This window comes from Excalfactoria chinensis, chromosome 5 (assembly GCF_039878825.1).
Source record: "Excalfactoria chinensis isolate bCotChi1 chromosome 5, bCotChi1.hap2, whole genome shotgun sequence".
Lineage (NCBI taxonomy): Eukaryota > Metazoa > Chordata > Aves > Galliformes > Phasianidae > Excalfactoria > Excalfactoria chinensis.
Window position 1 is genome coordinate 5,172,848 of NC_092829.1, and position 25,254 is coordinate 5,198,101.

Below are 25,254 nucleotides of genomic sequence, written 5' to 3' on the forward strand. Positions count from 1 at the left end.
GGCTTCCTTTTCTAATGAAGTCTTTCAGGAACCCATTGATTACAGAATCTAATAGGCTCACTTGGAGACATTTGTTTGATATGACTTCTGATAAATGAGGTTTTTTACCTACTGGTAATTTTACTAGTGACACTGGATGGAGGCAGCTGCTTTCTCTAACAGTAAGTTTGCCTGCAATAAAACTTTATCCTTTCCTTCCTATCTCATCCAGATAGCTACAAGTAATGAAACATGAGTTCCAAACTGTAGATCACAATAAAAAGTTCAAATCTTGAATAAATGAGTGATGTTGTAGACAGTATGTCCTTAGTGGGGATGGTCTTTGTCCAAACCAGCTTAATGCTGTATATACGCTTATACTTGCAATGCACTTCATAGGTATAAACAAGACTTTGACCTGCTTTATAGACATTTATTTATCTCTGCTTTTTTCTTTTTTTTTCTTTTTAAATTTATTATTGTGTTTTTATTTTAACAGGGTCAGCATATTTCATTGGCTCCCATTCAAAAGCTGGAGGAAACTTTGTATGAGTATCAGCCTCTGCAAGTGGAGACATATGGACCACCAGTTCCAGAGCTTGAAAGTTTGGGCAGACTGGGGTAAGTTACACAGCAGATTTTCATTCCCATTTCACAGCATTAAAGCTGAGATGGCTACTATCTTCACTTTCCCAGCATGTAGGTTCTTTTACATATATATGTACGTAAAGGATCTTAATGAAATATTAGACTTCCTGCCCGACCAACCAACATTTTGTTTGGGTGGATAAGCTAAAATTTTTGGTCTTCGAGCCTTTATAGATCTATTGAGAGCTGGACTGGATTGCATTAGTGTTTTTAAGGTTGTCCTTGGCAGTCGCAGTGAAGTAGCTGTTCATTTTCAGTTGCACGGTATTAAAAAAGAAATAAATAAAATTCTGGGGCTTAATTTACCCAGCTGTAAGCCAGTAAAAATATTAAAGTTGGGCCTTTTGCCATGGAAAAGGGGTAGATTTACTTATCGACCGCTGTCTACAGTCAAACTGCGTTTGTGAGAAATGAAGCACAGAGCTTAACTATGTCAAAAAGTGTAATGCAGGGCTGGTCCAGCAGCTTGGCAGCATTGTGGTGTGCAGCCATGTTTGGAAGCGAGTTTGGGAGCCTGCTGTGCCTGGGTAATGGAGGCCGGGAAGGCCAAAAGTGGCATGTCTGCTCTCTGAAGAAGTGCTTGTAGCTGAAACACCACCTGAAAATGCGTAGCTGTGAGGATAGGGGATATCCCCAAACTGGTTGCATTCTGACATCCAAGGTCACAAGCACTTAGAGCTGCTGGAAAATGATGTGGCAGAGTGAATGTGAGATCAGGAAAGAAGTAATTGAAAAATAGTTATTCACCTTAATGCTTATGGGAGAACTGAAGCCTGAGAGGACTGAATAAAGCTGAGACGCTTCAGTATGCTGATTCAGACAGCACTGGAATCCAAACAGGAATTCCAACTAGTTCAGTGGCACAGGCAGAATTTAGTCTCACCCAGAAAATGATAGAGGTAGATTGATTTTTTAAAACAAATATGCAAAATAATGGTGATGTAGAAAATTCAGGCTGTCTGGAATTGAAGTTGTCTTTAATTTTATTGTTTCTGTCCTTGTGGTGCCTGTAATTTTTATTATCTGTTCCCAAGCTTCCGAGACCAAATATTAATTAGCAGTTTAAACTTGGGCCGAGCCAGATTCAACCTTCACCACCTGTTTGGATGGAGCACAGCTGTGAGGGACCTCCAGTGTGATGAGAGCCTTGGGGCCCTCTCAGCCCTAAGCCTTATCACAAATGGAAATGCTGGGGGGATGGAATAAATTACTTGTACCAGGAGGGTTCCCAGCCTCCATTTCTTTGCTTGTGCCCTGTCAGGTGAGTGCTGGCATCCAGGTCCAGCAGGAACTCTGCTGTCCACATCCATCCCATCTAAATGTCTAACCCTGTATGTCTGGGTGTCTGAAATGCCTTAAACCATGTAAGGCATGTAAGGCTGTTCATTTATGTATTTTTCGTTTCTGTGTTGATATGAACTCATGTGCATTTCCTGTTGATGATGAATGCTTAACTAGTTTGCTTTGATCCCAGGTTTTTGTTGTGTGTTTTTTTTTTCTTCAGGCAGCTGTTTGCAGCTGCCTCAGTGAGGCAGAATTGCTGGGCACGATGTTCTCCATTCCTGCTAGAGATTGCTAGTTTTCTCTTAATTTGGACTCGTATGAAGACAGGTTCAATCTAAAAGTAATTACAGTTTTTATTCCTTCATCTTTGGCCCAATTCCATCATCTTTCTTTGAGAAAGAAATCAATTTTCTGTAGTCCTTCCAAATTTGACAGTATTTGCTCAGTATGAGTAACAACAGTTGCAGTTGCTGTTGTTAATCATGAAGTATAGCAACATTTGTTGTTCCTGTTAACAATTTTGCATATTGAAGTTTGGCCATTTATTGCTGCTAAGTAGTTCCCTCAGATGCGCAGGCTGTTATCATCGGAGTTTCTGGAGCTGGAATTATTGCAGAGATGCTGCCAGCCTGGAGTTCGCTTCTGTGAACATAATGAATGACCTTGTATTAATTTATCTTCAGAACACCCAACAAAATGAGTGATTTAAATATTCCGATCTTAACCTTTTACATTCTGCAAGACTTCCTTCAGTTTTAGAATGAACGTTGCTGTTTCTTTCTTAGTAAGCTGCGGTAATGAAGGAGACAGCTGGCAGGGACATTTCCAGCCAAACTGGAAAAAGGGTGAATCCTTAAGAGATCATTCAGAATATTTGCTAGGGACCTTTTCTAATAATGATTTAGAAAAAAAAATAGTGTTTTAAGTTATATTATTTGCTCTTTGGACTAACAAAAAATCAAACAAAACACACCAACTTTTACAGTCCAATAACCTCAATTCTGCATCATCCCGCTGCTCTTCTGTTCCGCCTTCACTTGTTTTGCAAGTAACAAAATTATGTTACAAATGGCTTTTAGGAATTTCTTTGCAGTTTTTCTTAAGACTTCTTTCATTTTGTTTACTGTAGTAAAGCATTAACATCTACATGATATGTATTTTTTTACTGTTTTATTGATAGTTTAACAATAATGAAGAGACAGATTTTATTTCTTTTCCCATTCAAAGGATTGGTATAAGTATAGGATTTGGTGTCTTTCATGAGTCCTGTTTGCCTTCCAAATCAATTTTTTCATAGAAGAAGAGTTTGTTGAAAGAACAAAATATAAACAAGAATCCTGAAATACACGACTTTCTGGGAGCAATATGTGTTACACCAACTTGTAGATGACATTTAGCCTTTGGGCAGAGGAAGGGAAAGAAACTTTCTGAGTCCTCTGATAGAGGTGCCCTTGAGTCCATAGCGGTGGGGTTGCTGCATGGAAGTCCTGTGATGTTTCCATCAGTCCCTCTGAAAGTGCTATGGCCAGATGGAGATGGTTTGATCTTGGTGGCAGAGAATACTTCATGTGCATAGTTGGCTTGGAAGGAATAAGCAGAGAAGACTTGCCCATGAGGTTCAATAAAGGGTTCTACAGCTAGTGAGTAGTACCTACAGGCACATTAGGGGCTGACTTGCTTTGAAGGAGCTCTGCAGAGAAGGACCTTGGTGTCCTGGGGTACAGCAGGTTGGCTGTAAGCCTGCAGTGTGCCCTTGTGACCAAAAAGGACAGTGGTAGCCTGGGGTGCATTAAAAAGAGTATAGCAGTAGGTCAAGGGAGGTTTTCCTCATCCACTTATTTCCTCCTGCCCTGGTGAAGCCATACAGAATCATAGCATCTCATTTGGAATACTGTTTCCAGTTCTGGGGTTCCCAGTTCAATTAAGACAGGGAACTTCTTCATTTTTCAGACCCTTTGCTGGGCTCCATCCATCAAGCCTTTGGCAGAGCACACCTTCAGGCTACCAGATACTTGAGGGAGCCATCAGCAAAGGTCAGCTTGGTATCAGGTGCTGAGATACTGACATGACTGGCACCTGCTTTGAGATTTGCTCTCTGTGTTCCAGTGCCAAGGTGTGTTTTGTGTATCTTTTGTCCATTCTGAGTTTTCTTCTTTAAAAAAAAATGCCACATTGGTCACTGTGATCTCACCCTTCAGAGATTTTACTTCTGTTCCTCCTCCTTGGCCTGGTGTAGTTTCAGAGATTAGTTTTGTTTCCTTTGAAAGTACGCTCATTCAGTTTTTCTTTTCCAATATCATATTTTGGAGTCAACCTTTCTCCATTTCTTCCTGTTCCAAATGAGGTTCCATAGATTTTGTTATTAGAAGTTAACTTAGGGATATTAAAGTAGGAGCAGAGCATCCATGGGCCACATCAGTTGTTTTTGAGAACCATCTGGGTTGGTGTTGTTTGTCTGAAGGTGGGGAGTATCGTCTTGTGGTTCAAATCAGTCCCAATGTGTTGAACTGCTTAAGTCATGGACGGCAATCAATCTGGGGATGTAGGATGTGTGGCTGAGAATAGAGAGAGAGTATCCAAATGCTGGGACACTTGCTGCCATTACTTGACCTCTGGGTATCCTAAGAGGAGCCAAAAGGGTCTTTTTTATTTCTCCTTTCCTTTTTCCTTTTTTGCTAATGTTTAAGCTGAGCACACTGAATTTGTCTGTGTGGTTGGAGATCTGGAATGGATAGAATTTTTCTTCCTGCAAAACAGAAGAAATGAAAAATAAACCAATCTGTCTTGCCAAGTAGTGAAAGGGTGAAACAGGAGGGGGATGGAAATTTGTTCCCTTTGACACGTGAAGAGCTTTGTTGATTTAAATGTGCTTGCTGTGTAGTTTTGATTTTACAGAATAATAATAATGCAAGGCAGAAAATGATGGTTTGTTTGAGGTCCTGAAAAATGTAAATTCATTCTTTGGATGGTCCATAGGGTTAGCAGGAGCTGCTGCACTGCAGTCTTACCAAGTAGTTACAGCTTTGGGAGTGCCATGCACAAGCTATGTACAAACTAACTGTACTTTGAAAAACCTGCTTCTGCAATTGACTTTTTGGATAAAGAATTTTGAGTCTCAGAGTTTAAAGACACCCTCTTGTAATCCACAATAGCTTTTACTCTAGCACAGCCTCTATCCTATTGATGCCATGCTCATAATACAGAGGTAATTTACAGATATGATTAATTATGATTTCTCTTAGCACTCAACTTCAAAATCCCCAGCCTTAACAGGGAACTTTTATGCAGATCTTGTAAAGAAATCAAGCCTGCTCTGCTTAAAATAAAATGACATTTGCCTTCTTAACGTGGTCTGTAGAGATGCATCCCAAGTATTGATATCTGCTTGTAACAGTTGAGTTTGCTCCAAGAATATTTTCTTTAGGGAAAAATTGCTCTTTCTTTTAATGTATTGATTTGTTTTCACCTATTTCCACATTGTTAGGAGCTCTCAAATCATTTGGTGCCTTGTTGAAGTGTGATGCAAAACCAAAGATCAGTGGCAAACACTATTGCAAGCTATTAAAATACCTTTGTCATTAATTTAGAAGTTAAAATGAATCAAACTGTCATTTTAAGAACTGAGGGTAAGTTCTGAAGGAAAATCAGAGAGCTTGGTGGGAATTTAGTACATAGAATGAATATGTTTTAGCCCACAGTGCTTTTTAATAGCAGCTGGATTGATCTCTTCCTTTTCTCCTTGGTGTGCGACATCTTAAATCTTGAGTGAAGATGAGTAGGTGAGTAGGCTGGATTTCATATCTGTTACAACTTTGTTAGCATTTAATTTTTACCCTTCATTTCAAGTGGAAAATTTCTGCATATTTCTTTGTTGTACAGCATTGCAGTGTAATTTGAAACACATGTGGAGCTCTGGCACTTAATCTAGAGATGACTAGTTTAACTTCTTTGCTGTCAGTCATTATGGTGCTTTTTTTTCCCCCCCAAATGAGGCAGTAGTAAGGATGCTCTGCAAACTAAGCTGGTCAGTTTCTACACTGTGTTCAAGACAGGAAAATAACAGAATTGATTTGAATGGGTGACAGAACCACTGAGCTTTGTAAGTTCTAGCAGGTGATTTTTCACATCCGTTCGCTTTGCCATTGGAATATGCAGGTATTTCTTGAAAAGCCAAAAACAAAGAGCTTGTTGGATCTCTCTTGGCCCATTCATTTCAAACACTGAATTCATTCTGCTTCCTTGAACAGAATACAATTTCTCACCAAGCTCAGGAGTCAGAATTAAAAGACTAAGAGCAAAGAGAGCTTGCCTTCCTCTGGGGGCACTGAGAGTGCTGCACTTGTTCTTACAGGAGTTCTCCTGGCTCTCAAAGCACATGGTCTGGATTTCCCAGTGCCTCTTGTTTCAGGGCCTCATCCTCTGTTTTCTGAAGTCAGCAGGAAGGTTTCTGTTGGCTTTGAGGTGCTTTGAGTCAGACACTTAATGAATGAGAATTGGCAGGTAGGAAGTGATTATTGTTTTACTGACACCATTCCTTTTTATACAACCTTTAAAAGTAAATTGTTTGTTGTACCATGAATAATTGAATGAAAGCTTATGAGTAATGGTGTTAGCCATCTGTGGGTACATTTTTTTTTAAAAAATAATGAATATGGTCAAATGTGCTGTTTTTCAAGAGAGGCTGGAGCAAGGAAATGGGCCTATGTGTAAGCTATGTATTTGGCTTGGTGTGGATGCTGTCTTACATTGGTTTAGCATACCGTCGGTTTTTGCAGTAAGGTTCTGTAACAATGCAAATTCAATATATGGGAGGTAGATTAGCACCAATTTTTCTCCACCGAAATGGAAACCGAGGGAAGGAGCACAGCCCATGGTAAGTCTGCAGTCTTACTGTTTAAGAAATCAGCTTTCTGGCAAAAATGTCTATGAACATTTCAAATGACACCCTGTAGTATATGGTGTTTTGCATGGAGCTCTTCTGTCAAGGTCATTAGCCATTGAATATATTAGAAGTGGATTGCTTATGAAACAGAGAGTTTTACTTCCTGCCCGCCCACCTGTGGGTATAGTGTGGGTTCTGTAACTGTAAAAGGTCTCGGGAGGGTTATAAAAGCAGAGAATATGGAAAATATATAAAGAAACAAAGAAGGAAACATACATACACCGTGTTGTTCCTTATATTTGAAGTTGGCCGGAGTTGTATGTGTACCATTAAATTAACCTCCAAAGCTGGCCATGACAGCAGAATGTCCATGGTAATTGTTTTTGTTGGCGTGTGGCTTCAATATTAACTCATCGATCTAACACGAGTCTCTTTACTCAGAATACTGGTCTGGTAATGTTTTTTCACTTTTTTCATGCAATCATGGAAAAAATATGTTTCTGCTCGAAGCAGTTGTCAAACAAGCTTCTTTCATCGACAATCAGACACAGGGCAGCTGAGTAAGGCTGTTTAGTCTAGAATAAATACTCGAGAGATTACAAGGTCGCTGTAGGAAATGTAATTATACCATTTATTCCAGAATAGTCTTTTTGTAGTGTGGGCTTGCAGAACACTAAACCATGCTGTTTATTAAAATACATGTAATGTAAAAAAATAATAAACCAGAGCCTTAACATATGGAATGAAGAACTGACTGTCTGGCAAACTGTACTACAGTTACCTAGTAAATATTTAAAATTGCTTCAAAAATCAGGATGGTAGCATTGCTTTTTTTTTTTGCTGCTAATTGGTAGGAGGCAAACCCTGCACCCTCTCTGCAGGTGTAGTGGCAATGCTGCTAAGTAAGCAACTGAAACAGCGTCAGGCAGAACTGTCTGATGATGGATTGTGATGTGACAGGAGGCATCCTGCAGATGTATGGGCCAACTACACTGTTTTCTGCATTCTTTTTGTGCTTCACCAAATCAAAGCATTTTTACTACTAGCATCTTTACATACCTGGTGGTCTGTGATCTGTACTAGCTCTTCTATGAAAGCCCTTTGCTGCTTTCATCCTTCCCTTCATCCTGTACATTGTTATTACTTTCTATGCGTGGTTCTCCAGTTTGAAGTCCACTCGTTCTCCATCTGCTTAGAAAAGTATATTTTTTGTGGGAGTTATTTTTAGCTCTTTCATTGCATCTCTGAAACTGTGGTAAGTTTGAGGTCAGTATTTTTTGTGCTCAGTGTTTATCTTCACTTTATTTTCCCTCCCTTGTTTCTCCTGCACTCCATTGTGTTGCCTTTTTGAGTCTTTCCTCTGACTCCTAAGCCAAATGGATTGGGAATTGCAAGTTACCACAAGAAAAATATTGTTTTGCATGGGCAAGAGTGTTCTTTCCTGCAGCAGGAGAGCCTCAGAGCCCTCAGCTTTTGTAGCTCTTTCCAGTACACAGCCACAGAATGCTTTCTCGAAGACCAGTGATAAACTGCAAAAGGGATACCTCAGTGCTATGGAGCAAGAAGAGCAAAGTCATTTGGATGATGGATGGAGAGTATGGCAGGGCAAGGCTCAATAGCTTGCTCAAGAATAAGGAAAGAACCACCCTGCTTGATCGACATCTGAGAATCACTCTTGCTTTGCACTCCATCATAAGGGAATGATAGAGGCATGTCATAACAAGGAGTTGTTCTGGGGGAGCCTCAGCAGACACTACTATGACTTTCTGAAGGGCCTGTTTGAGTAGAATGATCTTCTAAATGAATTATTTAGTCTCAGATGTAGTTGAAGCATAAAGGTGAGGAGCGTCCTGTTTTGAATTTGCCCTCTAAGATAATTATGAAAATCCACTGAGTAGTAAAAATGCAATAAGGTTGTCTGAAAAGCAGAAGAGTGAGTCTTCCTAGACCCTTCAACACTGCTGTTTCAAGAAGGATGGGTAATATGTAATGAAAATTACTAAGAGAGGCAGAAAAACAGACCCCCAAAAGGAGAAAATAAAGCCAGAAATAATGCATTTTCTTGACTCTAATGCTGATGAACATAGTGGTAATGCAGTATTCCAAACAAAAATGTTTGCTCAAGTGTCAAATGGCTAAAAAAAATCGATTAATTACAAGTTTCCTGAAATGGCAGAGAGAAACATGAGGGAGATGTGTTGAGATTCATTTTAAGCTGTTGCTTATGATTCTTCTTTAACCTCGCTACAGATAGCTTTGTTCCAACGTTATTCTTGATGAGAGATGTCAAGAATGTTTAGAGTTAGTCTGAAGGGTGCAAAGAAGTTGGAGTGAAGAGTCTCTTCCCAGAGGAGGATACCACAAGCCAAAGTCAGTCATCTCATTCATTAAATTGATTCTGTGCATATAACTGATTTCACACCCGATATTCTTCATTTTTGTTTTTCTGGTTTCCTTTGAAGAAAAATTAAATGCAGGTCTTACAGACCTATACAAACTGGGGAGTCTTAGTTTGTATCTCCCTCCATTGCAGCAGTTTTTACATCTGTTCACTGATTTCAGTCAGTTCAATGGCAGAAATTTCAAGGGTAAAATAGGCCCCAAGCCACTGGATGAAAAGACATAGAGTCATAGAATCACCAAGGTTGGAAAAGACCTAAAAGATCATCCAGTCCAACCGTTCACCTATTACCAATAGCTCCCACTAAATCATGTCCCTCAATACAACATCCATCTGCTCCTTGAACACCCCCAGGGTCGGTGACTCTACCACCTCCCTGGGCAGTCCATTCCAGTGCCTGGCCACCCTTTATGAGAAGTAATACTTCCTAATGTCCAGCTTGAATCTCCCCTGCCGCAGCTTGAAACCATTCCCTCTGGTCCTAAAACCATTCCCTCTGGTCCTAATGTTGGATCTACATGTTGGATCTGGGGGGTGACTCTAAAAGTGTATTTGCTGATGAAAAGGCTGCATGGTGAGTTTAGAACTTATTGGACATCCAAGAAGTTGCACAGGAATGAGACACCCCATAAATGTCCTGCCTGCTGAAGAACAGCTTCAGTCAGAGCTTGCAAGCACCCATGGGAGCACACTGTTGGAAGTCAGGCTACGTGAGTCGTGGTACTTATGGCACTTCTTAAAAAGAAAGGAGAGGAAAACTGAAGCGCTTTGACCAGTTAGACTCCATAGTATGGCCAGGGAGGGTTTGCCTTGAGCCCCGAGCACACAGCAGTCATCTGAATACCGGCCGTACTTAACAGACAGCTACAGAAGCGCTTGTTAACTCAGCATTTTTGAAAATGAGCCTTTTCTTTTTCTCTCTAGGATTAGGGTCATGCTCTGTGGCTTTTTTTTTGTGTGTGTGTGGGGCTGCTTACAGTGGGTTGAGGAAAGTACCTGCAATTAAGTTGGTTGGCTGGAGTTTATATATACACATTTAGGAGCTGATTTTCATCATTTTGTTTTTTGAAGCTTTGGTCATAGTGAGTTGAGATCTGTTCTAGGTAAACAAACCGTGCAGTGTCAGGCTTCCAGAAAGAGCTGAGCTGTTCACTTCTCATTCTTCAAAACTAAGGCGTTCAAGTTAGGCCATGTTTCTAATAATGAAACAGCGGTTTGAACATAATCATCCTTCACAGATGAACTATTGCTCAGGCTTGAAGGTAACGCCACCACGTTTTCGTTTCTTGACCTAACTGGTATTAAATGCAAAAACATAAATCCTTTCCAGAGGGAGAGGAGAAGGGGAGATGGTTTTCATTTGGCATAATTTCCTGTGAGACGTAGTTCTAAACAAGGCCCGTATTTACACAAGACAATGCAGTTTTACATGTACTGGTGTATCCAGCACATTTTAAAATTGTTTAGCCAGCCCCGGGTATTTAATACTTTCACAATAAATGTGTTTAATAAAAGTAGATGAAGTTTGAAATAATTTTTGAATAATTTTACAGTAGAAACACCAGTTAAATCAACTCCGTTGCAGTAATAAATGTCACAAAAACAATTAATTATACATGCTCGCCACTGCAAAATCAATTGTGTAACTGTTCTTTTAAAACTGACTTTTACATTACTAAATCCTAAACACTACACTTCTGTAACTTGTCAGAATCAGGTTTTGGTTAATAGATATTTTCAGTGATGTAATGGGAACTTCTGGCATGGAGTCAGAATATAATGGACTGTGATTAATGTTTTAATAAGCACTTTTCTTCTACTTGCGATGCAGCAGTGAAATGGTTTCCTGCTTAGATTGATAGAGCAGCAGGTGTGCGTACTTGTTTTTTCCTTAAGAATAAGTTTCTCGAATCAAACTCTGCTGATTTGGGTTTTTCAGTTATTTTCGTTTTAAATCCAGCTGATATTTGTCATTTGGAAGTGGGGGGTGCCTTGGAAATGTTGTTGTTACTTTGAATGATTGCTTTACAAAAGAGGAAGGCCACTTGTTTTAAATAGTTTTGATATATTGATATTCTCTTCACTGAAAGGATTTGTTTAGAAATAGTGTTGGAGTAATTCAGAAGTGTGTGAGAACCGAGTATGGTGTTGAAAATATTAGCAGGTTAGATTTATTATTGAAGCTGACACAATGTGCATGCTACATGCTTGGTTACTTTTGCATTGGGAGGGGTTGTGTTTTCCTGTATCTTAAAAGTCCATTTTAGTCATTCTTTGTAATGACCCGTCTGTACAGATTTGTCAGTACAGCTTTTTTTGCATCAGGAATCCAGAGTCCTGATGGAACAGCAGTATTTCTTTTAATCCAGGTGAGCATGTTCCTTATGCTTTAAGTGCCTTCCAGATACCAGCTGGTGGTGGTTGTTTGGCTGTTACTCCTGTGCGTAGCACAGAGCACAAGGACTGCCTTCTGTTGGGTTTGAAGTAGTCTGTTCTTCCCTTCTCCTCTACCCTTGCAGTTAGTTATCGGTGACAATATGCAGCTATTTGAGAGGTGCAGGACAGCTAACTGGGATTTGTCAGCTACCTAAAGGGCAGCCAGGTCAGACTGCTGTTGGTGACAGCCCTGAATAGCTTCTGTCCTAAATCACAGCATGGCTGTGGCTATTGGCAGCACATTATGGTGTCAGATAGGCAGGGAGAGATGGCTAATCCCTTGCTGCTTGCCTCCTGATAACTCTTCATTTTCCCAAGTGCAGATATATTGGCAAGGTAGCACTGGGGCCGTGCTGCAGAGAGCTGTGCTAAGACTGTGCTAAGAGGAAGGGGCTGTGACTTTTCATTCATAGAATGGCCCCGGTTGGAAGGAATCTCAAAGCTCATGAAGCTTCAACCCTGTGCCACAAACAGGGCCGCCAACCTCCATATCTAATACTAGACCAGGCTGCCCAGGGCTGCATCCAACCTTGCCTTGAATTCCTCCATGGACGGGGCATCCGCTTGGTGTCCCTCCAGTGTAGGGGGCTGGGAAATCATAGATTCATAGAATGGCCTGGGTTGAAAAGGACCACAATGATCATCCAGTTCCAACCCCCCGCCATATGCAGGGCTGCCAACCACCAGACCAGGCTGCCCAGAGCCACATCCATGCTGGCCTTGAATGCCTGCAGGGATGGGGCATCCATGACCTCCCTGGGCAACCTGTTCCAGTGCGTCTCCAACCACCTGTGTGAAAAGCTTTCTCCTAATCTCTAAGCTAAAACTATCTTAGTTTAAAACCATTCCCCCTTGTCCTATCACTATCCACCCTGGTAAGCAGAAATGGTCATAGCAGGGAGAGATGTTGGCTGGTAGCAATGCATGTACCTGTGCTGAGGAGTCAGGGGAAGGAGTCCTTGGAGAACTGATTCTAAAGCTGCCCAGACATGGATGTGGGTACCCTGCTCTGGGTGGTCCTGCTGGAGCAGGGGCTAGGCCGGATGGACTCGGAGGCCGTGCCAATGCAAACCATTTGGTGAGAAATGGTGCAAAGAGACAGTTCAGTATCTTGGGTATTGGTGGGCTTTAGTTCCTTAGGCATGACTCCAGACATCTCTGCTTTCTTATTTCAACATGGTAGGTGAGCCTTTCTGGAAGGGCAGAAAAGGAGCTGTGGACCTGGCTTTAGGAAGGTGACTTTTTTCTGTCATCTATTGACGTTGCTTGGGATTTAAGATACGAGAGAGTTTATCCATCTTTTCATTCCCCACTCCACTCTTGGGAATCTTATTGATTGCTTTATTATTAGGAGCGTCAGTCTACATTGTAATTTTTCTATCAGCTTTGGGAAAAAAATGTAGATATTAGCAATTCATGTTTTTAGTATTTACTGAGAATTTCTCAGAGGGCTTCTATACATTGGTTTTACGCCAGCTTTGCACAGTGGGGTAGCATCTGTCTTGAATAAAGTATTTGCATTTCCTCTTTTTGCTACCACTGCATTTTAGTTCTCCCTTAAAAAAAAAGATTTGGAGGTGACTGCTGGCTGCTATCTTTATTTCCTGATACTCTTCCAGAAGTCATGAGGAAATGCTCACGAATAAGGCCAAAATAAATCTACACTTCTTCACCCCTTCCTGTCATTAGAAGCTTCCCTTTCTCCTCCTCTTTTCACATTTAGGCCTTGATCGATTGGGCAGACTTCATTGCTCTGTGGTCATTGATTCTGTTAATTGTCAAAAAACATTCCAAAAATGAGAGAGCAGAGCTGCGCTCTGAGGCCATCTCAAAACTTGGAAGCAGAAAGGCTGTGCTGTTCCAGACTCTTCGGTGCACAGTTAATTTTGGAATGAAAAGCCCTACGGATACCGACTCTGTGAACAATATGAAACAAAGAAAGAAAATGTTGCTGTTATTTTTTTCTTATTCCGTGTTGTAGGTGTATTCTGCTTCTTTTATTTTTCTCTCATCAGAAGAGAAGCAAACCCTTTAAATATTGTGGAGAAGGTGAGAGTGAAATACGAGTTTGCTTTCAAGCCTACAGTGAATGAGAGGGTACTGTGCCTAGAGGAGTCCAGCCTGCAGGAGCCTTCTTGATCTTTTGGCTTTTGAGTAAAGTAGTCATCAAAATATCTCCTTTACAAGATGGCCGTTCACTGGGGGTGGGTCAGGGGGTTGGCCATGTTACTGGGACTGGTAGAGCTGTTGCTGCTGGTTGACTTTCCCACATCACAAGGCAGAAATGTTGAAAAACTGACTGGAACTATCTCTGCTCAGATCAGCTGCCCACCCGTGCTGTGCTGGCAGGTTTTGAATGCCGAGACTTTTTAGATCAGAATCTGCCCCTCTTAAGAAAATCAATATTTTTTTTAATGCTATTTTTATCCCATTAGGAAAATAATTCACGAGTGAAGCTGAATTTGTGGAGATGTAGGTACTGTTTCATACTTTCCTCATGCACGTGTGCGTATCTTGTATCAATGGGAGTGCTGCAGTTTATTTCAGACATCAGACTGTGCCCAGCAGCCCTGCCCAGGAGGGGCAGTGACACCAGAGGCTTCGCACCAGGCCTCAGGAGAGCTGATTTCACCACTGCGTTGCTCTTTGTAAGCTTGAGAAGGTTACCGAGGTCAAATCTTCACTAAAATCTAGGGTAGTCGCATGCCTGAGCTCCTTTTGGGCTGTCCTTTGACTGTCCCACTGGAGCTTTAGCTCATTAACTGCAAAACTGGAAAACTTGCTTTGTAATATCAGTGTTAGGCACAGGGAAGTGCTAATTACAGTAGAGGAGACGGCATAAGCTGGAATGAGTGAGTGGAGGTGGTAACACAGGTTACTGGTATTTTCAAGGAGTAGCGCGTCCTGTATTTTGGACTGCTTTGAAGGATGGTTAGTTGCAACAAAGCCCAGAATTTTGTTGATTCATGACTTATATTTTGTTTTTATTCAGCATTTTTTTTTGCCCTTTCTGAGGGCTCCAGCAGCTGAAACAGCAGAGCCTTGCCACACAGCACTTTCAGCTGAGTCTGGTGTTTGAAATGGCAACACTGCTCAATGTTTGTGACTTGGTTTTAGAAGAGCATTTTTGCTGCCAATTTCCTTAAGAAAGCAAAAACAATATGTAAAGCAAGAACTACAAATAAAGGAGAGGTTCTAAAATACTTTTGATGTTTAAAAAAAAAAACCCACAGCAGGACAAAGCAAAAAAACAACCCCAAAACCCAACACGCTAAACAAAAATGGTTCAGAAGTCATGCTAAGTGTAGCAAACTTGTTTGGAGTAATAGGAAAAATAGTAATTTGGAGTAACAGGAAAATAACGTCTAAATAAATATGTTCTCCTGGATTTCCATCACCTTTTGTTTCCACTTTCTTCCAACCCACATCTAAATGCACTGATTACCTTTTCTATTAATGAGTTGTTACCAAAAGTTTCGCTTTTCCTCTGGCAAAAGGTTTGGATGCCACCAGTGGAGCAGCTGCTACATGGAAGGGGGAGCAGAGGGAGAGCTCCCCAAATGGCTCCACTTCCTGGCAAAGCGCTGACGAATCTGCAGTGGCACAGTTGATTTCCCACAAGGAAAGAGCTGACCTCGGGGCATCAAGAATAACTGCCCTGTGAGCGTGCTCTGTGCACTGAGAAAAGCTGTCATTCCTGCTGGTATTACTTTATATATAGAAATGTGTGTAGGTGCGTATAGGTACACGTGTATATCATTTTACACATGCAAAATAATAACTCATTGCCGTTGCTGCTGGTGCATTATTAGGTGTTTCTGTAGGCATGTCAATGCATTAACTGTTTTAGCAGCCACAGATTAAGATAGGTGTCTTGCCCCAGAAGAGGGAAGCTAACACTTAGTGTAGAACTTCATACAGAAGAACAGTTTGAGCACTGAATAGACAAAGGTTACATTTTCTGGGGCAGCTAATTGAATGAGGAGTCTGTCTTGCTGGTTTTAACGAACTTGAGGCTCTGGCTTGATTTGAAAAACATACTTGCTAAGGGTAATGAGACCAGAGGATGAAAGGTGTTGGAGACGTGGTGTTAGTATAGAGGGATGTGTTGGTGCATGGGGCTGAGCGTGCTGTTTGGGAAGGTGCTCACAGAGCATTAAAGACAGAAGAGTAGGTGGGCCGTGATGGGAGAGGGATCAGATCTGTTTCTGTCACAGATTCCTGTGTAGCTTTTGTTAAATCAGGTAGGCCAACATCTTCAAAGGTAACTGAGCACCAAACACCTTCAGATTTTGGCCTCAGTCCTTATGTAAATCTATCTCCCTTTACCTTCCCATGCTTGGCACTACTTTGCATACGTACCCACCTCCTAGGCTGCAGGAATAGGTAGAGCTCAGGTTTTGTAAGTTGGCCACTGTTACCTCTGTTTCCAGTATTAATTCATGTTCGTACAGCTGTGTCTTGTGTGCCCTGTGTTTGTTACTCCTAGCTGCATGACCTTTGCTATTAACATGAAGGCAGTGTTAGGAAGTGCTATGGACTAGTCTGAAGAACTCATCTGTTTTCTCAGCGCCCTCAGATTTTGTGACAGCTGCACTTTTTACAAGCAGTGATTTTTATATTTTCTTTCAAATAGTAGATGAAAGCTGTTGAGGATCACTGAGATAAAGTGAGATCCCTGCAGGGAAAATACCTCATCAGATGATGAATCCCCATTCACACTTACTTTTTGGTGATCTATTGGTGTAAGCTGCGCTTAAATCTATTTTGGTGTAGCACCTATGAAATAATTTTCAATGTGGTACTTGAAAGAGAAGCCGACGTGTTTTTGTTAGAAACCTAAAGGTGAGCTTGATCTTTCCTTGTTGTTGAGGTGAGTCACTGGGAGCTGTGTGAGATCTTGGGGGGAAGGAATAGGAGAGCTGTGTTGGCTAAACAAACACGTAGGTCAGCGTGGAACGTATTCAGCATCAGTGCATTAAATGGAGTCGGAGCTTTTACACTCTGGTGGAGTTAGAGGACAGTTACTCCAATGTGAAGAGACTACAATATTATGAAGATGACTCACAGCATTTCTACTGAAATCTTAGTATATCCTTTATTTTTTCTTGAGGAAAACACCACAGAGTGGCTATAATAATAATTATTATTATTATTGTTCTTTTCTTTTCTTTCTTTTTTTTTTTTTTTCTTTTTAAGTGAGGAATTTGCATAGAAGCAGATTTAATCCCTCTAAAGAGTTACAGAGAAATTGTCTAGAGCCGTAGTCATGGTAAAGAGCAGGGGCTGTGTTTGAGACAGCTTCCAGAGCCGCTTGGAGCACAGGCATGGCCAAAGTGTGTTGGAATACCAGAGGTGGTCTGGAAGAGCCAGCTCCGCTTTTTCTGTGTGTGTTTTCCTTCTCCATGGCTCCAGCTAGCAGAACTGATGTAGTATGAGAAATTCTTCATCATTAATGGGATTGAGAGCCAACATCACATTAGCCTATAGTGGATTCATGCGCCAAACTATTACTTAAGCCTTTGAAAACCTCCTTAGCTTGTCCTGCTGATGGGAGAAATCAGTATGGTCCTGTGCTCTATTCCCTTAAATCATGTTAGCAAGCTGTCAGATGTGATGGACTATGCTGGCTTGACCAGCCTGCTGGAAATCACTACCTTCCTTCTGCTAGGAAAGTAACTGTATTCAACCCTTTTTCTCATCAAAGCGTCAGGGGGGTTTTGGTGGAGAGGGTGCCACGTTTTACTGCAGAATAAATCCAAGTGACCATTTTCCTTCTGTTCCACTCTGGGGCTTCAGAGCTGAGATGTGGGGATCCACAGAGCCCCTGACTCTACCTCCCATTCTGCTGTGTATTCATTTGTGTTTTAGCTGAAGAGGTGCATTAAGCACACAGTATGTGTTATTCTTCTGTGCTCGTCTGCCTTTAATCAGGAGATCTATCCACTGATAGATGACAAACACAGGTGTTAAATTGGGGCTAATGGGAAATAAGTCTGAGCAAGCATTGCAATGACAACAGAATGTGATGAGATCTGGCAGCTGGTCTAATAATGCCAAAGTCTGGCGTGGTGTAGCCTAACAACATTGCGTCGTATGATGTTGCATAAAGCACTAATATTTTTGTGTAGTCTTAAAAGCAAACAAATTTGGTTGTAACACCCAGCGTGCGTATTGGTGTACAAACGTAAGTACACCTGTTTGTGGCTGTGTTAAAGCAGTAAGCCACACGGTGTCTTTAATTTCTCCTCAGTAATGAGGTTTTATATCTCAGTGATATGAGAAATTAAGCACTCTAAGGGCACACAGTGGGAAAATTACTTCAGTTCACCTTACTTGACTTCATACAGGTTTTTATGGTAATACTCGAAGACTAAAGGATTTTCATAATGAAACGGCAAATTGCATTAATAAGTTAAAATGAGCTCGAGTACAAAGGTGTACTGTATTTCAATATTTTAGGGGGATGTATCTTACTAATTTAGTAATCACTCACCTCTTGTCTTGCAGCTTTTTGAGTTAATGTATGAGTTAATGTAATGCCAGGGAACTCCCCTTCAAAGCACGGTAATTTCTTTAAAACCTGTTTGATCTGTCAAGTAGGTGTAGAAGCTTGTGTCAGACCCAAAAAGACAGCAGATTCAGCTCTGACAGACGGTACAAATGCAGCAGAGGTAATTGACTTAGCCAGAGGAGAAAATTCTTCCTCCCAATTATGTCAAATGCCAGACAGCCTTTCAGAGGTAGAAAGAGGAACGTGCCTGAAGGACAATACTGTTATAGTCCTTTACCAGTTGTGCTTTCTGTTTGCCTTTGAAAAAATTACTATTAAGCATGTAGGGATAAAATAAAAAAAGCAACCACCTCTCCTGCATCGTTTGTTTTGGGGTTCTCCGTCCTCATATATCCATTGCCTGTCTGTGACCCTGTGATTTTTCTGCCTGAGGTGTGAAGACAGGCTTTCAGGCTGCTCTGTGGGCAGCAAAGCCCCACGCTTTGTATTCTGCTGGGTTTTAGTGGCTGTTCTTCTCTTTGACTTCGCATTGGTATGATTTAAACCTCTCCAGTGCCTACAGATTTCTGTCACATTTTAGGTTTCTAGTATTTGGATGGCAAGGGAGCTAGGACTGCGCTTCTTGTTTTGTTCTTTAATGCTTTGCCTGGACTACAGTCTGTGTCACACCTGAAGTTTTGCAGTTTTTCTGTTCCAGCAGCATGGGTTTCTTTTGCAGAAATTCCCTTCCAGTGGAGGAGGAGCTAAGAAGGCTGTCATGGTTGAGGACATTGGTTGAGGAATATGACTGTTCTCCCCACTCTGACACCTTTTCTTCCCGCAATTCATTTTTTTTTTTTGAGAGAGGAAACCTGAGGGAAGTTTTTCCACTGCAACTCGTGATAAGTGATACTGCCAAGAAAAGAGAACGACAATGAAAGGGATTGATGTATGTGACTTTTTATTCTGCATCACATTCCTCTGCGATTGTGAGGCATGACAGATAATGGTGATGGGCAGCACATACTCCTGCATGCTTATGCATGCTTACATTTATATACAAACACACAGCACATCCAACAGGATATCTGCAGAAAGGCTCTGTGTCTCTCTGATATATTATAGCTCTCGTTGTCAGATTGGGTGACCAGACTGCATTCCGTCTCTCCACTAAGTGCTACAGGTGGCTGCATGCTGCTGCAGAACAAAGATAAAATTGTTGTAGGAATTAAGGTTTTCACAGGCTAGGAAGATACGTGACTGTCTCTGTGAGCTTTCTGTCCTCCAGACTAATTTCTTCCTGGCTTCAGGAGCCCTTAAGTCATGAGGGCCAAAAGCGGTTGCATTTACTAAAGCTTCTCGGCGATGAATGCTTTTTTGAGATCTGATTATTACTACACTTTGAAGTCTTCTTTTTCTTCTTTCTTTCTGTTGTTTCCTTTTGTTATTCTTTACTATACAAATATGCCCAGGAATATTCAGTGCAAGCCCACGGTACTTGACACCACGCAGCTATTAAAAGGTGTGTGGAGGAACATTCCGTGCTGCAAACTCTGTAGAGGTGGAGGTTGCCATGTTTAAAAGGAAGAAATGAAATAACACACACAAGTAACAAACTGATTAGCTCCTTCTTTCTCCTGCACTTGACTCTCTTCTTGCTAAATGTGGCAATGCTATCAAAACGTTACATTCCTCTGGCTTTTCCCTGTCAGTGTAACTGTTCCAGTCCTTTCATTGGACCTCCATTCAATTTGCGGATTCCAGCATTTCCTCGTTCTTGGAGCTGGTTTTGCTGCCTTAAAAGCAGAAACACAGATATGTTCAGGTTGACACAGTATTGATCGCAGTCACGTTTGGCGAAGTTTGAGGTTAGTTTACACAAGTTAGTAATGAAATTTCACATGACGCTCTTTTGGACATCAGGCATTCATTATCTCTAAAAGCATTTCTTGAGCAACTTTATTCTGCCACTAAATGTACTTCTATGAAAACAAACTCCTTAGCGTAAGTAATTTAGATTTGAAGTCATGGTAAGTTTGTTTTTTTCACACTTCTTGGAATATGCTTTCACTTTAGCTAAGCAGCGTTCTATTTAAGGTATAAATTCAAGAACAATTTTTCTGGTTGTGGCTGTGAATGCTGTAACACTGTACACATCCAATATTTATTTTCAGTAATAAACTGGCTATAATCCTAGATCTCAAATGTGGCTTTCTTGTTGCTGTCATCTCAAGTGAAGGTGAAGGAAGTCTGTTTTTCCTTCTTTAAAAGTGATAAAAGCCAGCAGATCCCTGTTTAGAAGTAGAGTTAGTTCATGTCCCCATCAACATAGCACTCTCATTTAACCTACATCAAATTCAAAATTGAAGCTAATTAAACCAATCCAATCTGTTTCCTCAGTGCAAGAGGGGTCAGGAACACTGGGGTGATTGCAGACTTAAGGCACCTTCACCTGAGGAGTGATTAAGGGAGCGGGGATGGCTCAATGTGGAAAGGAGAGAAGGCCTGGGGGGATCTTGTCAATGTGTATAAAGACCTGATGGATGGCAGGGAGCTGAGAGGACGGTCAGACACTTCTCAGTGGGCACCACTAAGAAGACCAGAGTCAGTGGGCGCAAACTGAAGTAGAAGGAACGCCATTAAAACACAAAGGAAGGGAAGGGGAAATGAATGTTTTTATTGTGAAGGAGATCAAACACTGAGAGAGATGGTGAAGCCTTCTTCCTTGAAGGTCTTCCAGAAGTTGACTGCCCTGGCTGGTCCTGCCTTGCAGCTGATGTGCTCTTCTGTGGCTTTTCTGTCCATCTCCTCTGCCCTCTGAGTGAACAATGATAAAATTTCAGCAAATCACAACATCAAGGAATGTAAAAGATCTCTCTCTAAAAAAAAAAAAAAAGAGTATTTCAGTCATATCAAAGACTTCTAAACCAGAATCTACCTGAAAGTGTCTGTCAGCATTATGCTCTTAGTTTTTGCAGCGGCCTCAGTGGTTGTCTGTGGAAGTTCACCCACAAGTTTCTGAAGTGGTGCTGTGGATGTTAGTCACCATCAGGTGTGGCCTTGCTGGTGAGAAACCAAAGGAGTTGCACTGGGGGGAGGAATGGTGAGTGATACAGCTGAGTCAACCTGAGGTTTCAGAGAGATAGCACAGTTTGCAATTGGCTTTTTGTTCATATACCGCAATCAGTTTTATACTTTCCCTTCTGGGTTTGAACATTCCCAGAATCAAAAAGTGAACTTGGATTTTATAATGCAAACAGGTAATTATACAGTTGGCTCGTCTGTTGCAAAGTAAATTGTGTTTGCTGCTTTGTAGCAAAAAGCAATGGTGTTTGTTGTGCTTTTGATCTCTGTAAAGAGCTCTGATGTGGTGAGATCACCTTGATGATGCACTAACAGGCCTTTCCTTCAATTTTGTGTTTGACTTGATGTAAAAGGAAGAAGGAAAAATGGAATTGAATGCAAGTTTATTGTGATAATTAATTTCAGTCAACAGTTTGCGTGTTCTTTAAAGTTGCTGTACAGGACATGGTGTCAAAATGAAATATTAGCTGATTACTTTGTTAGTTTTTGCTGAAAATTAAAATTCCTACTTCTAACTATGGGGCAAATTTTGTTTTCCGTGATGAATAATATAGAGCATGGTCTTCCTTTTCAGAACTAATTCCCTTCATTGCTGTATTTGCCTGCATGTCTTGATTACCCTTCCGGTTACTACTTCAAAAGATGTGGGAAGAAGAGTACTTGTTCCCTGAAGGTTGCCTTAAAACAGTCCTTGCTTGTGTGATGCTCAATGAATGAAGTTTTTCCATACAGCATAAAACTGTACCTCAAAGAAAGTCTCGAGAAGTTAAAATAATGGTAAATATTCTGTAGTCTAACTCTTGCAAGGGCTAAATAGCCTGGCCTTGATCCAGGAAGGCACTTAACAATGTGCTTAACTTTAAGCGCATTGAATATTCTTACTGGCATGAGTGAAAAATCAATGGCACTGCTCACATGCTTAAAATAAGACGTGTGCTTAAGTGTCTTTCTGGATCTCAGCCAGGGCGTTCGATGTGCGAGATGTGCTGAACTCTAATTGCGGGCAAGAGCTAGTAGTGTTTCATTTTGCTTGCCTTGTGTGTTTCTGAAGAATTCATTGATATTGTCTGTGTTTATTTTAATTGGCCTCCATTTCCCATCTAAGCCCTACCAACTCCAAAGCACTGGGAGTAAAATAGATGTGCAACTTAGGGTTGTCAAACAGCTTGTCAGGGGCAGTACTTAGACTGTATATATTGCTATCAAGCAGGAACTGAACTTCAGAAAAGCTGGGAAAAGATGAGGTGAAACGTGATTGTTTTCTTTGGTAGCCAAGGTTTTAATATAGGAAAGAAGATGAAGAGGAGAGAATGGAAGGGATGGTGACACATCACACCTTTTCAGTTAACGTAGTTGCTTCTTAGGAAACATTAAAGAATGCAGACAGATGCATTAATGACCTGCTGGCAGAGGCTGTAGCTTTGGCAAGTAGGCTTTCCTACCTACTATTGGTTTTTCTGACTTTCAGGCAGCAATTTCCAGTGGATGGCTTGATCTTTTACCCTCCAAATGGGCCATCAGATGAGTTGTGTCACAGCCAAAGTAATTTTTACTTTCTAACCAATCCTTCCTGTTTTTTCAACAGCATCTTTTACTGCTTAGATGACAATTTCCACTGCTGACAAGTGTGAATGATAAAATACACTATATTTAAACACCGAGAGCCTTGGTGTCTAGAGGTGCAGAATAACCCACTGCAGTGCTACCAAGCTCTTTCTTCATTGGCACCAGCTACAGAACCCGCTCCTCGAGCACTGTAAATCTGGGAAGTGACTGGTTGGGAAGTGTAAAAGCAGTGGAGCCACAGTGATTTGGAAGCAATCTTTGCTCTTAGCTCTTACTGTCAAAGGAAATAGTGTGATTTTCCCCATGTCTGTATGTTTTTGAACACCTCGGCTTTGCCTGGTTTTCACTTTTTCTTTCTGCATTCTGAGCTTCCTGCTCACATCTCACACTGATGTTTACTTTCTTTTCTATCCAGGTTGCTAGAACCCGCAGTAAATCCTTCTTCATTTACTACCTTTGAGTTGTGGTTGCTGATATTTCTTCACTTGCCTTTTTAACCAGCAACTGAACGTTCTGTTTCCATGTTTACGCTACATGAGAAAGAAACTTTGAGCAGATAACAAAAAAAGTGGCCAGAACGGAAGAAAATGAAACGCAAGCATTTTTTCAAAGGACAAATACATAAAAATCAAAGAAACAAGTTGTGTCGTGGAAGATCGTACGTAAGCACAGAAATAGCTTCTGAATGAACAGCTGCCATGTTCTGGAGACCTCCTTAGCACCGAGTCTTGAGCAGTTTGCATGACTGTTGTAGGCTGTTGGTTGTTCAGCTGTGGCAGTGTGATTGCTGTCATAATCCAAGCTTGGCTTCAGGTTATTTTTCACAGTAACTAACCGTGTATGTTTTTATTGTGCTGCTTTTCTTGTGGCCATTTCTGTCTCTTAAACTGTCATTTTTTCTCTTAACTTGCATAAAATCTTGACAGAATTGTCTGTCACAGAATTTCACCTAACTAAAAAAGGTGCAGTTTATAGTTCAAGTGCAGAAAGTGTACCAGGGTCCAGGAGAAGTCAACGGTCTTAAGTCAATGAGGAGATCTCTTTGCAGGTGCCTCTGATGTGACAGAGGCTTCTGCCACCTAGTGTTAATCTGAGTTCTTTCCTCAGCAAGGTATCGCCAGATAATTTATTAAATACCATTATTTATGAATGATAATCCCCCCCCGCACACACAATTGCAAAGCACTCCTGCAAGCATCTAAAGGTGCAGTTTCTTCACCAGAGTGTTTCAGAATCAATTCAATCAGCGTGCACAACTTCTTTGATATATTTACTGGGGACACAGTTTGCAAGGTGGGTTAAATTGCTGTACAAATAATCCATGGAGAATTTCAGTAACTTTGAATGTCGCTCGTGTACAACAGCAATCTTCTATCATTGTGGCTTTTTCCCTCTAGAAATTTGACAAGGGCACAACAGGGAGAGACAATAAAATCCAGAGAACTACACCCAGATTTCACAATAGAAACATTAAACTTAAAATTGAAAAAGAGGCTGAATGATGTTTTCAGTCAAATCATCTTTTAAGCCAAAGAATAATAGCTCCTATGCTGTGTTGATGGGAGTTCATCAGAAGAGGCAAGCCAAGGAGAGTGTAACCCCTCTGAGAACCAAGAATTGTCTTCAGCAGACACGGAAAAGGCTGAGGTACTTAACATGTAATTTGCCTCACTATTCACTGGCATTCAGACTTCCCATGCCTCTCGTGTCCCTGAACCTGTAGTCTGGGGTTGGAGGAGCAATATCGTTCTCACTGTAAGACCAGAGCGCGTCCGAGACCACCTCATGGGACTGAATCATAGAATGGTTTACAAGCAGATGCTTGTAACTCTTGGCCCAGCCACGTTTCACTGGATAAGCCCCCACTCTTAGCTCCTGTCTTCCTCTCTCTTCTCCCTGCCACCTCTTTCAGGCCTTCCTGAGGAGCTAATGTCAGCATGGCTGGGAGCTGTAAACTTGATCCTCACCATCACTTCGAAGTGCTGACCTGCTCAGCTGCACCCGGAACACAAAGACACAAAGAGTCTAATGCATTTGAGCATTAGTCAGCTGTGATACCAGGCAGGCTGTTGTTTTCACCTTGTTTTGACCTGAGCAGTCTCAACTTCTTGAAGTAGTGTCGTTCAACCTGCAGGATTTTTGCTTTTGACATGTATGTTTTTTAAACACTGCCTAGAGAAAATAACTTTGGGTTATTTTTTAGCTTGCTCTGCGCTTGTAGTTACTCATTCGAGATAATTATTAGGTTTGGCTGCTTACTTATCTGATCATTATCAGTGGTTTGAAAAGCCTCTAGAAATTCTTGTGCATCTTGTACTGTTTTGTTTCTGAGTCATCTTAAACTGGAAGTGGCATACGATGCAGACGCCTTGTGTTCTGTCGGAATGGAGGATTCCGCAACTACAGTGAAAACAGAACAGCTGACCTGGGGGAGACAGTATGTTTAAGGTTGAGATCATACACATTTTTTGCTTTGTTCAG

At 41.2% G+C, this 25,254-nt stretch overlaps 1 protein-coding gene across 2 annotated transcripts in view; it reads left to right on the forward strand.

The window, feature by feature from the left end:
* Window positions 1-25,254, forward strand: part of MNAT1 (MNAT1 component of CDK activating kinase) — a 113,631-nt gene that overhangs the window by 78,227 nt on the left and 10,150 nt on the right. For both annotated transcript variants that reach the window (XM_072337731.1, XM_072337732.1), the window contains exon 7: window positions 479-600. In XM_072337731.1, coding sequence (XP_072193832.1) covers window positions 479-600 — 122 coding nt within the window. The remainder of the gene's footprint in view (window positions 1-478; window positions 601-25,254) is intronic.